The sequence below is a fragment of the Oryzias latipes genome, chromosome 24, assembly GCF_053564925.1.
Source record: "Oryzias latipes strain Hd-rR chromosome 24, Olatipes_Hd-rR_3.1".
NCBI classification, from domain to species: Eukaryota; Metazoa; Chordata; class Actinopteri; order Beloniformes; family Adrianichthyidae; genus Oryzias; species Oryzias latipes.
Window position 1 is genome coordinate 23,113,396 of NC_136260.1, and position 15,381 is coordinate 23,128,776.

The 15,381-nt window shown below is 47.1% G+C and overlaps 1 protein-coding gene across 2 annotated transcripts; it reads right to left on the minus strand.

Annotated features, from left to right (window-relative positions):
• Positions 1-147: 147 nt before the first annotated feature.
• On the minus strand, positions 148-14,840 carry lrfn5b (leucine rich repeat and fibronectin type III domain containing 5b). 2 transcript variants are annotated; one of them, XM_004083377.5, is made up of 6 exons: positions 14,326-14,840; positions 7,087-8,002; positions 6,352-6,526; positions 3,778-4,114; positions 1,703-2,003; positions 148-1,610 (listed from the first exon to the last, which is right to left on the minus strand). In XM_004083377.5, exons 1-6 carry the CDS (start codon positions 14,535-14,537, stop codon positions 924-926), a joined length of 2,628 nt encoding a protein of 875 aa, XP_004083425.2. In that variant the 5' UTR covers positions 14,538-14,840; the 3' UTR covers positions 148-923. The 2 variants fall into 2 exon arrangements, with proteins under 2 accessions (XP_004083425.2, XP_078799354.1); XM_078943228.1 differs by lacking the exon at positions 14,326-14,840 and adding an exon at positions 13,950-14,076.
• Between the last annotated feature and the right edge of the window lie 541 nt (positions 14,841-15,381).

Below are 15,381 nucleotides of genomic sequence, written 5' to 3' on the forward strand. Positions count from 1 at the left end.
CATTTGGAGAGAAGGATAGAAATTCATAAAAGTATCTATGCAAGACTATTTAAAACCAACCAAAAGGTGGAAGTGTGATGATGTGGGCTCTCCTCCTTGATCAGAACTGAACATGTTCATGACAAGAACAGAGGAGGACCCCTCTTGTTTTTTTTTTTTTTTACTGGTTTATTATTACTGGTAAACATCAAACAGAAACGACAACAAAAATCAAGAGCAAACGTCCTTCTGTCCTCACGGCGATTGTTGCTTAAACATCCAGAGGTTGATTTACGGCGGTTAACGTTGGCAAGACAACATCTGCGAGTAAAAAAATACCCCTTTGCTCATTTACTCAGGTCAGCGGCTGGACCGGCCGCGCCGGTGCTGCTGGTTGAGTTTGGGCCCAAAGCATTGGAAACCCATCGCAGTTGGGTCTTTTTTGTCATCAAACTGGATTCAAACCGGAGGGCAGTTTTAGGCTGTGCCACACAAAACGCTGCATTGTGCTGAGTTTTGGATGAAATTGTGTCTACATTCATTTCCTGCGCCTCTGGCAACGGGCTGTCCTCACCGATCCTGTTCAGAGTCCTCAGAGGTCAGAGGTCACCCGAAGCAAAGGGCGGCAGAATAATAATCCTCTGTGTGGTGAATCCCTTCGTTATAATACAGGTTGGTGTGTCCGTCCGCACGAAGACGCGTGGTTGCACACACAGCTAAACATCTTTGTACATTTCGTTGCTTTTATACATTGTTGTGCCTTTAGTCAAAGTTTGATTAAAAAGGAGACTTCAAGAGGTTATAAGGTAGAAAACAGTTGTGAAACTTTTCCAGTAACGTCGTGTGCTTCCTTCTGGTCCCTCACTGAAGAGCACCAAAGCTCAAACAAGGCAGAAAAGTCCCGTGTCTCATGGCGGGACACCGATCCAACAGAACGTCATGAATCATAAAGTGCTCTCCAGAAGCCACTCGGAGCGGGAGAGTTTGTCTCTGGCCCGGCGAATGTTCGCCTCGATCTGCGGCAACTCGCCGCTCATGGACAGGCTGCGTTTGGAGCGCAGGCTGGCTCCGGGTTTGGGGTAGGCCACGAAGCACCGCTCCCTGTACGAGTCCGCGTTAAAAGAGTGCCGGCGGTTCACCCTCACGCCCTCTGCTGGCACAGTCATGTAATATCGAGAAGTTTGGTGCGGCCGAGGACCCCTGGGAGCCGGAGTCCACTTGGCCGTCTGCCCGAGGGCGGCACGGACGACGGGCACCTTGACCTCTGATGAGTTATTCCGGTTCGTGTTGTTGAACTCCACGTCTGCTTGTGCTTCAGCTCTCCGAGCCTCTGAGGGCTTTGGGGCGGCGCCGGAACGTTTGGGCCTCAGAGCTCCCGGGGAGGCCGGGTGCCAACTGTGACTACCAGCAGAGGTAGACACCGTGCAGTCGGGGACGGAGGGTTTCGTGCTCGACTGCACCGTGGCGGGCGGGCGCTGCTTGGCTGGCTCTGGCGGGGGGAGGACCACCTTAAGGCAGTCCTTGTCATTCTTCTCTGGACGCAGCGCCTGCTTGGACAGGGACTTGGGAATCCCGCAGCCTTGTAGCTGTCCGTCACTGCTCAGCGATCGAATGTCCCCCATTTCCAGCGCCTGACCCCACAAAGACAGCAAAGGACAGAGGACGGCATGGTTACAAACCCTCGCCTCAACCACAAGAAAGACTCAAACCAAGCAGGACTGACCTTATCTACTTCTCCTTGGTTACACACCCGGTAGCGAACAATGAGGAAGATGATAAAAGCCAGCACTGAGGCTACGATGATCCCACCGATGATGACGACGATGGTTCCACCGAGAAACTGGGACTGCATGAAGTGGCATCGCAGGTACTGAGGCTCGGTGGAGAAGTGGATGCAGCCGATCACCCGGGTGGCCGTCAGGGACGTCACCTGGTCGTCGTAGATCGCCAGCACACACAGGTCATAGTGCGTGCCAGCTGCGAGGTTGTTTACCAGGATCTCCTTACTGGTTGGTGGTATCATCCTGTGCAGGAATAAGGGAAGCTTTTGTGAGTTCTGACACAATTTCCTGAGCTGTGAATGAAAACGAGACCAAAGCAAATCAGATTACCCAGATTACTGTTGTAGGGATAAACTGATACGATCATCATTTATCTCCAAGGGCTTCTTAAGATGCGCGTCTAGACGCACTATCTTTAATAACATGTGCTTCAGCCTTTAAGCTACACGACTGATGGATGGAGAGTTACTCGGGAAGACGGAAAGCCTTGGGAACGTTGGGACAACAGACGTCAGAGGCTGCAGGTTTTTTGGGTTGTTCGGGCCGTGGAGGGTCATCTGAAAGAGCGGCCGGATCTTCATGGGAGCTCAGGTTTGTCTTGAAGATTCCTTGAGGCCCCCCCTTAGGGGACATCATGAAAATGGAACGTACCATTGTCTTGCGTGTGGTAGGTGTATCATGAAGTATTTATTAGTGAGGAAATTTGGAAGTAGCACGCACTTGTGATGTGTGGCGGATGCCGCAGTACGGCGTCCTTACGCGCACTGGCTCCTTCCTGGCGGCGTGCAAATAACACACATCTGTAGGATGTCCACACAAACTACACTCTGTCTAATTTCATCATTTCTAACAGTTCAGCTGCAGCAAGGGGTGTGCACGTATCACGGGAACAGCACTAACGGCCTTCTGATGCAGGCTGCGGGATCTGAGGGGTTTAAAAAAAGTGAAGTCTGTACGACACGCCTGCGTCTCACCTATTCGTGTTGTATATAGATTTTCACTGCGACCTGACGCCTGTAAAGAAAAAGGTGTGAGCATTTTCGCTCTACGGGTTCACTGAGCGGTCTGCAATGCTAAAATTTCCTGTGGGTCACCTGCGTGCCTCGTACAGGTTTGCCCATATTTTGCCCGCAAACAGCCCGTATCCACCTGGAAGGGCAGTTGAGACTGAAGCTACGCTCACACCGCCCTCAGAGATGTGCGCTCTCCTCGGGCGACCACTTCCGATGAAAAGCCTAAGTAAACGCTCGTGAATGTGCCTGTTGGGCTTCCACGTTCAAACCCCTCACATTCACGCGTAGCGATGCAAGTTTCTACAACCGTTTGTTCTACCTACAAAACGCAAGATGATTGTCATGAACTTGACCATGAAGGATACATTTGCCCTTCATTTATTGGAATAAAGCTGTGAAGGAGAAAGCCTGGAGCAAGATTCACCAGGTTTGCACGGCTTCGACATTTCACGCTGATCCTTGTCCAACTGTAGGTGGCGGACAAGCGCTAGTAAGCAGTATCAAAGGAACCAGAAGAAGCTTCAGGCATTGGCATCCCATCATAAAAGCATCATGTGCCACCGAGCTCAAGGCTTCGTGCAATCGCCCCATCGCAGAGACGAACGCCGGAGACTCAAAGAGGGCAGGTTTTGATGAAAGACGGCTGCCTGCTGCGCTGCGCAGTCTGCAGCGTTTCATGTGAAACAATGGAGGCCGGCTCTTTCTTCTTCCAGTGGGCCCAGAGCTTAGTGCTGACACTCTGTTTTGATTTTGTTGATGAAGCATTATTAGGCTCTTGCACAATGTAAATAATACACATGGGGGGATTAGGAGTCGAAGCACAAGAAGTTCCACACAGTGCATTAGTCTGTCTTCCTCATAGGATTAGCAGATCCCACAAATCAAGCTGACAGCCACGTCCGGCTCCTAATGAGAATGCATCAGACAGGACTTAAGCATTATGGAGGAAAGGCAGAGGTTATGGGATTACTACCTATTTACATTTTGCTTGCACAAAAACCTACCTGTACACCAGGGAATCATCGTAGCTCCCATTATACTGGATCTGGAACATGCGGATTCCGGGAATGCTCCTGTGGAAGTTGAACCTGACCAGCGCTGATGTGGAGGTGGCCTCAGCAATCACCACTTTCTTCTCCTGGCTCGTCTTGGCGTTCCCCAGAGGAACGCCGCCCGGGTCTGCTGCGCCCGTCTTTGTCACAGTGGCGATATCTGATGACCCGGGGTCTGGCTCCTGCTCGGCCACCGTATTGTTGGTAATGTGGGGGAGTTTAGCGATGGCCAGGTACACGGCCTGCTGGGCCTCTCCGGCTGGGTTGGAAGCGATGCAGGTGAAGGAACCTGACGCACAAAGAAGCTCAGATTTAACCAACGACTGGTTATACCAGCATGTTAGTTTGATTTGGACCAAGACGAGACATCGCTTGACCCTGACCCCAAACCGGACACAGTGGTTGTTGGAAAAAAGGCTTTAGTGGACATTTGACCAAAATGAAAACGGTTCAAAAAAATATACCCTCAGAATATTTACTTCTGGTTTTCAAGTTGGCTCTTTTGAAATGAGCTTGTATGGAAATTACCTGGTAATGAAACCTACCTTATCTCTTTTTTTCTTTTAAAATAAGAGTTAGTGCTGTAATATTTCACTCTTTGAAGGGAGATTTGGCTTAAAATAAAAGATTACCTCTTTAATTATTGACTAATGAGGCAGAAAAGCAACCATTCGTCACGTTTTGCATTTTATTAGGAAAATATGTCTTGAAGTTGGGCTTTTTGGCATTCATGGCATTTGGAATGAAACTCTTCTTTTTCCTGGAAGTATTTCATTACAAAAGGGGTGAAACATTTCCAAGACTTTAAGTCCAGATGATTCAACTTCAAGACATCACCTGGATGAAGGAGAATTTGTCGACACACCCGTTTAGGATTTTATGGAGATTTGTCAAGTGGAGTTTTAATTCATTAGCATGAGGCTGGCAAATGAACACATCCACCAGATATCCCATGACTTTATTGACGGCTGAAAGGTAAAATATGTTTTACTTATGGTGATGTTTATTCTAAACATGAAGTAAACGCAGCTTTATTTGATCACATATTGAAAAGAAAATCAATTGAGACCATAAAGTTTGGAGCATTTAGACAAAATAAATTACAATAGTAATAAATCAATGGGAAGAGGGGCCATTTTCTTATAAAAATCCATATCCGGGGACCTCAGAGTCACCCCCTGCGGATCATTTACTTCAGATCAATGGAGCGCTCCCGGTAGAGCGAATTGCTTAATCAAACCTTTGGGGAGACCAGTCAAAAGAAAAGCAAACGTCTCTTCCGCCGTGGAAAGGCTGCAGAGTCGCCATCGCCTAACAGAAGGCGAAGTCGTTTCTGTTAGAAAGTGGCGGTACAAACGCATCTGCGACGATCTGTTTTGAAGTGTTTGTTGACAGCAAAAATGACTCAGAGCTTGACGTTTTTATACCATCAGAGCTAAAAAGTCTCACAATAAGGTTAGAAATTGGTCCTGAATTATTCCTTTGGTTTCAACAAATCTAAAGTCAGCGTTTCATTCATTTCTAGAGCACCTTCCACCACCATCCAGGGAGGTCCATGGTGCTGCACACAATGTCAAACAAAAAGAATAAATCCATGATAGACCATGAAAAGGGATAAAAAACAATTAGCAGCTTTTGTCTGTTGGCCTACGAGCCTCCATTATCTTAATTTTATGATTTTGGCCTGCACAAGCAGATAACAATGCTGCATGACTGTATGTGAGAACTCGAGTGACTCCTCCCACCTGGTGTTGCAAACAGGAAGTCCCTGCTGCCTCCAAGAACCCCAAATTCCTATAGACATTTATTTGACAGATTTTGTGAAGCCCGCGGTCAAACGGGCAGGGATGTGGACTTCCAACAATCTCCTGAATGGTGAGAGTGGTTGCCATAGAAACAATGACTCAGACTGACTCAGACCAGTCCTGCTTACTTACTATGTCTGGCTCCAAAATGGTGGTATCTGTATAGCTTAAAAATAGTGACTGAATTGACTTCATTTGGTTGTAGCTGGAAGTAAACGGTGAACTTTAACGGTTTTTTCCAAATGTAGATGGAACAGTCAGACTTTCTGTCTTTTTTCAGCAGACTCCTGGCCTATTTAAACACTCCCTAATGTATTAAAATCTGTCCCATACACAAACTAGCAAACCTTATGCCAAACAAAAAACTGCACCTACTGCTAATTTATTCAAATCTGTCCAACACACAAAATAACTAAACCTATTCAACAAACCAGCTGCATCCACTGCTGCCAACTTTGTGGGTTTTCTTTTTTCTTTTACAACAAGGACTCACTTCTTCAGCTTTAAGCAAATTGCACTGTAATTTCGTTGTACATGTACAATGACAATAAAGATATTTCTATTTCTAAATTGTTCTAGCCAGCTGTCAGAAGTTTCGCAACTTCTCAGGTGTGTTTACGTTTTTTTCTGAAACGTCATCCGTGACGTCACACTCACTCGACCCGGTTCTCATGTACAGCCAATTATCGGTACAAGCGTTACCATGGAGATGTGAACAGACCTGAGTCTTTCACCGTGCTGATGAGGATGTCCAGTGTTCCGTCTGCATGGACCACCGTCCTTGAGGAGTTGGACATGAGGCGACCATCTGGGGCGATCCAATGGATGACGGGGTCGGGATCGCCCCTGGCCTTACAGCGCAGGGTCACACTTTGACCTTCCAAAGCTCGCAGCTCCTGAGGCGGAGGGAGAGATGATTAAACAAGCGGATTAGGTAAGATCCCAAACTGGCTGTTCTGTGTTCAGCAGGCTTTGATGCTTTCTCAATATTACCTTATCGGTTTTTGTTGTCAGATTATTTGTTCATGCAGCCAAACTAAAACAGAAAACTAAACAGAATTTTTTTCTGTCTAATTACACTCAGAACAGGACTGAATCTAAATGAGTTAAAGTAGCTTTATTCCTTGGCAGGGACTGGATCTGATACGTCGGTTTGAAAGTGTGGCTTAAGGACTACATGACTTCATGCTTTCAGTGCGTATTAAGACATTCCTCTCTGATTTATCATGAAAAATGTGACCAAGGAACTTCTTTAAAAGCTTTTCCCAAGACCATACTTGGAGCTGGAGTGATATATTCAGCAATAATCTGTTAAGTGCAAGTCCCACACCAGTTCAGCTGTCTTTTAAAGTCTCTTTGTGGAGCGGAAAAGGTGCCGCCCTGGATTATGTGAGATATTATCTGTCCCTGAGAGTGCAGCGGTACAGGGTTTCATGTCTTTAATTAAGAGTTGTACCTGGGAGTGCCTTGTGACAAGTGGAGGCTCACACAGAAACTCTTCCTCTGCAACCGTCCAGAAGTACCGTCCAGCCAGGTGCTGTGGCGAGGCACAGGTCTCTAAATCATCCTCCCGCCTCAACCTCCGCAACCAGAGGAGCTCACAGTTGCACCTCAAGGGGTTTCCTCCAAAGCTGAGCGCAAACGACGACGGCCCCATGATTCCAGAGGTGGCCAGGACCCCAGCTCTTTGAAAAACTGGATCAGGAGGTAGCTTTTGGAGCTTGTTGGAGGTCACATCCAGCCGCTTGAGCTTCTGCAGTCCAGAGAAAGTACCCTCAGGAATGTAGCTGAGCATGTTATGGTCTAAGTTAAGAGTATGGAGGCTGGACATCCTCTGGATGGCGATCCATGGGGCGCTTTCCAGGTTGTTGTAGGACAAGTCTAACTCCTCCAGAGCAGTGAGGTCATTGAAGGCCCCGATGTGGATGTGTTTGAGCTGGTTGTTGTTGAGGATGAGGTGGTGCAGCTTGGACATGCCGCTGAAAGTGTCGTTGGTGATGTGGGTCAGCCGGTTGCTGTCCAGGTGAAGGGCTCGAAGGTTCTCCAGGTCCTTGAAAGCGTAAGGCGCGATGGAGCCGATGGTGTTGCGGGAGAGGGTCAGGTCTACCAGCTTGGTCATGTTTGCAAAGTCCTTGCGCTTGATGCTGGTGACAAAGTTGTCGCCGAGCCTCATCTCCACCGTGTGCCTGTCGATGTTTGGCGGCACAAACAGCAGACCCTTTTTGTCGCACAGCGTGGCCAGGTTGGGGTTGAGGACCTGGCAGACGCAGCGTTTGGGGCAGATTTGAACTTTGTGAGCCTCCACGGCCACGCTGAGCATGAGCAGAAACACCAGGAACAGCTCCATTTGGCTTTGAATCAGGGAATTAGACCTGGAAGGGAGAAGAAAGAGATGTTGAGCTAGTTTGATGAAACAGTAATAACTTGGTAAAACCATTTTAACAAGGTTTGGAATTGAAACATTTAGAGAACTGGAGTCAGTGAGTGAGACTTCAACGAAAAGAAGTCAATTGAGTTTTTTCATGATATGGATGCCGCCCTGTTGGAGCCAGATGTTGTCAGTAAGGAGGGATTAGTTTGAGTTTCTATGGCAACAAATCTCGCCAATCAGAAGTGGGCTTGTTGGAAGTCCACACTCCTGACATTAGAAAGCGAGCTACACGAAATCTGTCAATCAAATGTTTGGACCGTTGGACGTGGGGGCTAGCAGGCTCCACCTACTTTCATGGAGGCCTTTGATTGGTCAGTTTATAACCTTAATACCTTCAATAACTTTGACTACAGAAAAAAATATTTAAATAAAAAAACCTAACATTAGGGGTGCAACAAAAATTTGCCGTACAGATTCCAGATTCCAGCTCAGACGAGGAAAACTGTTTGTAAGCGGATGCATGAAAGTTAAAGCTCCAATTATCTGTCACACACTTGTGTTAAACTTGTTCTCTGCATTTGACCTACCTCCTGGGGGAGCAGGGAGCTGCAGACATAGCTGCGCTCTGGAACCATTTGGTGGTTTAACCCCCCAATCCAACCCCTGAATGCTGAGTGTCCAGCAGGGAGGCACTGGGCCCCATTTTTTAGAGTCTTTGGTATGACTCGGCCTGGATGTAATGTATGTATGTGTGTATGTATGTCTTCCATCATCAGAAAAATGCCACAAGAAAATGGAGTAGAAAGACTGAGTTATAGCTGTTTATTTCCCTATAGACGTCTGTGGGATTTTGGCCTTTTTGAAGCCACTTCCTGTTTGGGAGGGGGTCACTCAGTCCACTTCTCATTTACAGTCATTCACACTCATTGATGCCATTGGAACAGTCCAGATTGTGGGCACGGCGTCGAGCACATCGGTTGCTGAACAAACAAACTCCACTGCAATCAGACTTTAAACTAATTAGCCACCTGCAGCCTTGAAAGGGAAACATTCCCAGTAATCTGGTGAGATTCTTGTGGCAGCTTCCCCCCCTGAAGGCCCGCTCCCTCGATCATCCTTGCTTTTTTGATATGATAATACAGATGCTTTCATGTTTGTGTACAGACGGATGAAAGTGTAGACTGGTAGTTCAGCGCCTCAGAAGAATTAGGCTGGTATCTCAGGATCATATCACCCAATAGGAAGGGATGATTGGAGCCGGTGCTTTAGTGAGCCGGTGCCGTGCCTCTCTATTGATTTTCTCTCTGCTCGCTCTGCTGCTACTCTTACTTTGTGACACAGCTGAGAATGGGGGGGGGATAAGCAAGGATCCATTTGATGAATCCCGAGACATTGTCAAGGATACAGAACGTCATAAAAACTAAGACCTTGGAGATCAGATCACAGCTCTGCAGGTGATTCACACAAAGTGTCGGAGATCCAGCAAACAATAGAGAAGCTATATGTCATTATAGCGGGAATATGCAGCCCTCTGGGAGGGGCGACAGGAAGAGATTCAGCTCAGTGATTGTAGTTAAAATACAAAAGCCAGCCTTTAAATACACAAAAGAATGGCTGATTTATGAGCTCTGCTTCCTGCAGTTTGCCAGTAACGCATGGCTCTTGGAGCGTGTGCATGAAAGTCTTGCCTCAGCAAGAAAAAAAAAAAGATAATGATCCAGAGCACCTTCATGGTTCACCAGAACAGCAGCAACTTAAAACCATTTTATTTTCACCATCAAAGAGGAAAAAAAATCTAATTTCCTGACCTGGTTCTGTTAGCTTCACCAAAACCACACAGTCTGTGGGTTTTAGTTAGGGAGCATTGATCAGAGCTGTTGACAAATGAAGAGTGCAGTCCCCACTGAGCCTCCTTAACGATGGAGCATCCCATCAATGTCAAGCAAGGCTGCAGGAGGACGCACCTGTGCAGCCGAGAGCGGCATCAAACCGCCGGTTAGGTGTGGGGAGGCTGCAGCCAGCTCCCGCTCAGACTGTGGGCTTGTGCAATGAGGCGGTGATGAGCTGCTCCTTCCAGACTCCGAGGAGGTGACATTGATTCAGTGTGTTGGGACGAGGCTCCTGCTTGTTCTTTTTTTTACTTCTGAAAGCTCAGTGGTTCTCCTTTTTAAAAACTCGTTTTGTGAGGAACTAGGCAGGAAATATCCTCTACCATCTCTTAAATTTGCATTTAATTACGGCTGTTCCACAGAGATCTGCCTCGCGGGTCAGACTCATCTGGTACACCAGCAAATAAGTAGATAATCAATAAATGCATTCATCAATCAGGCACTTCATCTTCAGATGCCACCTCTCCACATTCACGGGGATCCAGATTGAGTTGCTCATTCTAAGGAGTCATGTTGGGAAGTCAATCAAAGCTTGATTGACTTCCTCCGAGCGGGAGTTTCCACTCGCAGAGAGCAGAAAGATGGACGGCCCACACGTGAGCAGCACTGCTTCAGCGAGAAGCAGAAGCTTTTGGACTCTGAACATCCTCAACAGAAACACGACTGAGAAGCTCATAGTGCGGTGACACCGCTTTCCTGCAAAGCCTGCCAATTTCAGAGTGTGATCGCTCTTGGGTGACAGCCTCGATGCCATGGCAACACAGAAAAACGTCACTGTTTGGGTGTGATTTCATCAGGAGCACATTTCCAGATAATGTCAGAATATTTAGAAACAAAAGGTTCCAATGGAGGAAGAGGAGACTGCCCGCTCTGCCAATTCAGCATTTCATGTTTCAGTCAGTACTCCGGCATGACAGGAGAAATGACTTCATGGGAAATCTGAAGCTGCAGCAGGAGTGGGAGAAAGCACGAGTGTCTGCGGGTGAAGAGCACGCCAAGCACTACATCAATTCAAGAGCCGCTCATGCTCATCTTCATCTGATCTACTTAGGTTTCCTGGATTTCATCACCAGATATGGAGACTTCACCTGATCTGCTGGACATCTCACGGCTTTATCGATGGAGTTTTGGCCAAATGCGTTTCTCTTTTTTAAACTCTGATCCTCAACCTCTCATCTGTGGCGTCCCAGACAGAGAGAGGAGGGGGTTTGGGTCGGCCTTCAGGTGGAACTGTCACATAACCTCCGTAATCTATTCTAAAAACAAATGGAGAAATGATTTCCTTCCTTTAGAGAAGCATGTTGCCGGCTTGTTTGTGGCGCTCATAACGGTTGTAAATAATAATCCTAATGCAGCTAATGATAGCTGAAGCTTTAGTGGAGTTAGAATTACATTAAAAAAGACGAACTTTAATTGAAAAATGGCCCAATTAAGAGCTTGTTAGAAATAATGAATGACTCACGTCTTTGTAGAAGTGAGCCAGAGCTTCTCCGCCGTCTTATTTTTCTGATGAAGCACAAAACTGAGAGCAAATTCCTCTGTTTGCTGGTTTGTTCCATGGTTGTTGATCAGACCTTTCAAAAGTTTAGACTTCTCTGTTAGCAAGTATCAAATCAAACTTATCTTAGTTGAGGAAATCTAAGATGCATAAAATCCATTTTTTTCCATCAATTTCTGTCTGTTTTTCCCCATAAAACAGCTTTTGGGTTGGTTTTCAATGTGAGAATTTACAGATTTACCAACGGAAGCGGCTCCTTTCTTCAGATGAAAAAACCTTATTATGCAGAAAATGCTAAGCAACCAAACAGTGTTGAGGCAGAAGCGTAATTTAAATGTGAACCCAGCTTGATCCTAATAGATTTATCAGTTTTGGTGATCATTGGATGAACTCCTGAAGGTCTTGATCGTCATCGGTTCAGATTCTGTGCGTTAGTTATTATCGGAACTATTTTCATTTGTTTCAAACAGAAAATAAGACGTCAGTAACTTAGTTCTTGTCTGTAGTGTTTACACCTCACAGGATCTCTGGTTTTGGTTCTTTAAGGATGAAGATGAAGGAGTGGTCTGAGGTTCAAAGGGCCTCATTCGGTCCCACCGAGACCCCCTGAGAGTGGACGCATTTCCAGACCGTCAACGCTCTGATGAGGGCTGACAAGCTAACGCAGATGTTTCAGATCCACGCTGTAAGGAGCAGAACGAGGAAGATTTCAGGTCTGATGATGGAGGAAAAACATGTAAACACAGTGGACAGGCTGGCGCTTTGATCTTATCTAGTTGCGGAAATGCTATGAAGGTTTTCCTTTCTTGAAAAAAATCAACATTTGTGCAGAAATCTGACTAGACTGCTTTTTTCTTGAGTGCATTTTCTACATTTTGTAGTTCTAACTAAAAGTCTGTCATGGCAGAAGTGTGGGCGTGGCCAAGCCAGATTGGTGGGCGGGACTGTCTGCTGAACGCGCCCAGGAAGGCTGTTTTAAAGCTTTCAATTTGTCAGTCGTCTGTCAAAGATTTATGCCATCGTATGAGTTTATGCCAGACAACACCTGAGTAACACACACGCTCTGACTTACCGCAATTCTATGGCCGTTTACGCCATTGACGTAAATCAGCGGAGTTACGTTGATGGCGTCAACACTTCACTGCTGTAAAGTGTTGCATATCAGCACAAAGCTGCTTTAGTCGGCTGTCAGAGCGTTTGTTGCTTTAGCGGTTAAAAAGTGACGGTAATCAAGAGAACCAGACCTTTTGCTCCGGCCTTGGTGGCCTCTGAATCATCGTAACTCTTCAACCGTTTACCCGTTTAACGGAATACCAACGGATTCTTAAGCAGCTTTGTGCCGATATGCAACACTTTACGGTAGCACAGTGTTTACGCACGCTACACAAACCGTTTATGACTGGTTGCGTTTATAAAGTGCAACAAAGCGTTGCGCTGACGCGTTGGGTAAAGTGTTGCATACCGGCGCAAAGCTGCTCTTCTCTGCTTTTAGAACCCGCTGGAGTTATGAAACGTGCGTCAGTGGTGAGAGGAACAAGATGGCGCCTGACGTCATCGGCTGGAAGAACCGGAAGAACCTTACTCTTCCCCAAAAGTGTAAGAAAAGAGTTACGGTAGTCGAAAGAATATCAGCACCAGCGCTAAATCTCTGGTGATGAAAGGTAGAATTTCAAAGGAACTGTACTACTGCTAAACAAATGTACTTACTGAAGTTAGAGAACTATTGTATTTTTGGTTGTCTCTGTTGTACAATTGGGCTTTTTTTTTAAAACTCTGAATTAAATAGGGACTGAGCTGCTCGTGCAAAAAGCCGCCTAGTGGTCACCCGGTGAACTGATCTGGCTCCAAGTGATTTTCATGTTTGTTCTCATCTGTTCAACTGAAATGGGCTTTGCTTATGTTTCCCCCGCGGTCTTGACTTTTCTGGAGTCGGACCAACATCTTCCTCCACAGTTGTGGGTTCTCTTCCTGGCTGCAGAAGACCTCGGGGATGCTGTAAAGTAAAATGTCAGCAGATGCCCGCTGGCGTCCGGCCAGACAGACATTTAAGGTTTGGTCTCGGTGAATAAGCAGCTTCTCTAAAACTATAAAGAGGGTGAAATTTGCCATGATGTTGTTTTTTTAGGGAGTCAAGAACAAAAAAAATAAAAACGTGATCCAAAAATGAAATGAAGGGTTTCTCACACATTACATGAAGCAGCTCATCGAGGCTCTTCTTGGGTAAAAAGCGGTGTATTCCTGTGAGCTGAGTGCTAATTTGGGTCAGTGAATGTGGGTCTGGTGTGCAGAGCAGCCTCACATTTCTCAGCCATCAGAGGAAAGTAGCAGCAGAGGCGCCGACAGAGCAAACAGGAGCAGCAAAATGAGGCGTGGGCTTGCTTTCACTGCTGCTGCAGATACAATAGAGCCTCGGGCACCAATGAATAATAAGGTGTGTGATAACTAACAGTCCACAGAAGACAGGATCTCTCATTGTCCTTGTTAATAACCCTATTTTCCCCCTTTTTTTAGCCTGTCCTTTTCGGTCACCTGGCAACAAGCCCCTTTTCTGCCAGACTTACCCTGTCAGTTTTGCTGTTTGGACTTCTTCCTCACATCTAAATGACTTGGTATTTTTACAAACTGTCTGTTCCTGGCCTGTTTTGGGCTGCAGAGAAGGCAGGATGTGGCTGAGAGAACCGTCTTCTTTTCACCTGTAGGAGAAAAAGCGCCTCAGACTGCAGCCAAGTGCAGACTAAAAATAAAACCCAATGGCGTTTCTCTGCGAATCGGGAGATTTTGGAGGATTTTGACCTTGCAGAGCAGCTCCTGAGAGCCACAACCCCGCACGACGCACAAACGAGAGCTCATTCAAACGGTCCTGGGACTCCAAGTCAGCATCTTCACAAACAGACTGCCCCCCCGACGCAAAGAGTTGGGGGAAAATGTGGATTCTACCTTGCAGATGAAGCATCCAGCCGCGGCTTGGTGCGGGTTTCCTCCCTGGGGGGCTGAGAGCATTGCGGGCTGGAATTCAGGTGTCCCCTTAACAGCGGCGCGCGCAACGGCCTGCGGAGCCGCCGATGCCCTTCACACAAATCCACACATTGGTTCCCCGCACAGTCCGGGGGGCTGCAGCCGCGCGCGGGTCGCCTCTCCGCCGCGCGCATCCACGGCGCCAGGAACGTCTTTGGCGCGGCGAGCGCCCGCTGTTGCGCGAAATCCGAGCAGATGTGGCTCTCGCTCACTGTGTGGCGGTGCGCGGCGTAATCCGGGCGGGTTTAAAGGTTGCGGCCATTGCGGGTTACACCCCCCCTCTGCCGCTGCTGCTGCCCCTCAGACCGCCGCCAACCACCGACCCGGCTCCATCGCTGACCCAGAGGCGCTGTGCTCGGAATGGTAATCGGCGAGCTCTGAGCTGCACAGAGACCATTTGTGTGCGCGAGCAGATGCAGTTCCTCCCAGCCCATCTCACAGGCGGGCATCATCATTAATTCATACAGAGTGAACTCAGCTGCGCGCAAATGCAGAGACTCTGTGATGTTCTCATCCAAACCAGGGGAGAGGGGCTGGATTTTTACACATTTGTGTTCAAAACTCCAACCTTTGCAAATATCCACCCATTCAGATATGAAAGCTGAACATCCCCGGGTGGATTCAGTGCATTTGGCTCCCAGAGGGTCTGCTTGGCCCAGGACCCATCATTTTATGGTGCACCCTTTGCGTTTTTCTGCAAGTTGGCAAACTGGAATCCCACCACCCGGCATTGTATTTGACTTTGAACTGTAATGGGGCTGGGGGGCCCTTTGAAATCTGTGATCTCCAGAGACCAAAACCTTCAAGACCCCCCAGCCCCATAGAAATTGTGTTTTTAACATTTTTTTTTTAGCATTTTTCTGATGATGGAGGACACATATAAAGAAAATTAAGCTTAAAATTAGATTTCTAACGATGAATCAACTTAATTGATGATTCAATTTAAGGCAAATTCCATCCATCCATTTTCTTGACTTG

Coding starts and splice junctions, on each gene's coding strand:
- lrfn5b (XM_004083377.5), bottom strand. CDS start 14,537: ATGCGCGCGGCGGAGAGGCGACCCGCGCGCGGCTGCAGCCCCCCGGAC. Junction 8,003..14,325: donor CTGGATGCTTCATCTGCAAG/GTAGAATCCACA, acceptor TCTCCCTTCCAG/GTCTAATTCCCTGATTCAAA. Junction 4,115..6,351: donor CAGCACGGTGAAAGACTCAG/GTCTGTTCACAT, acceptor TTTGTGCGTCAG/GTTCCTTCACCTGCATCGCT.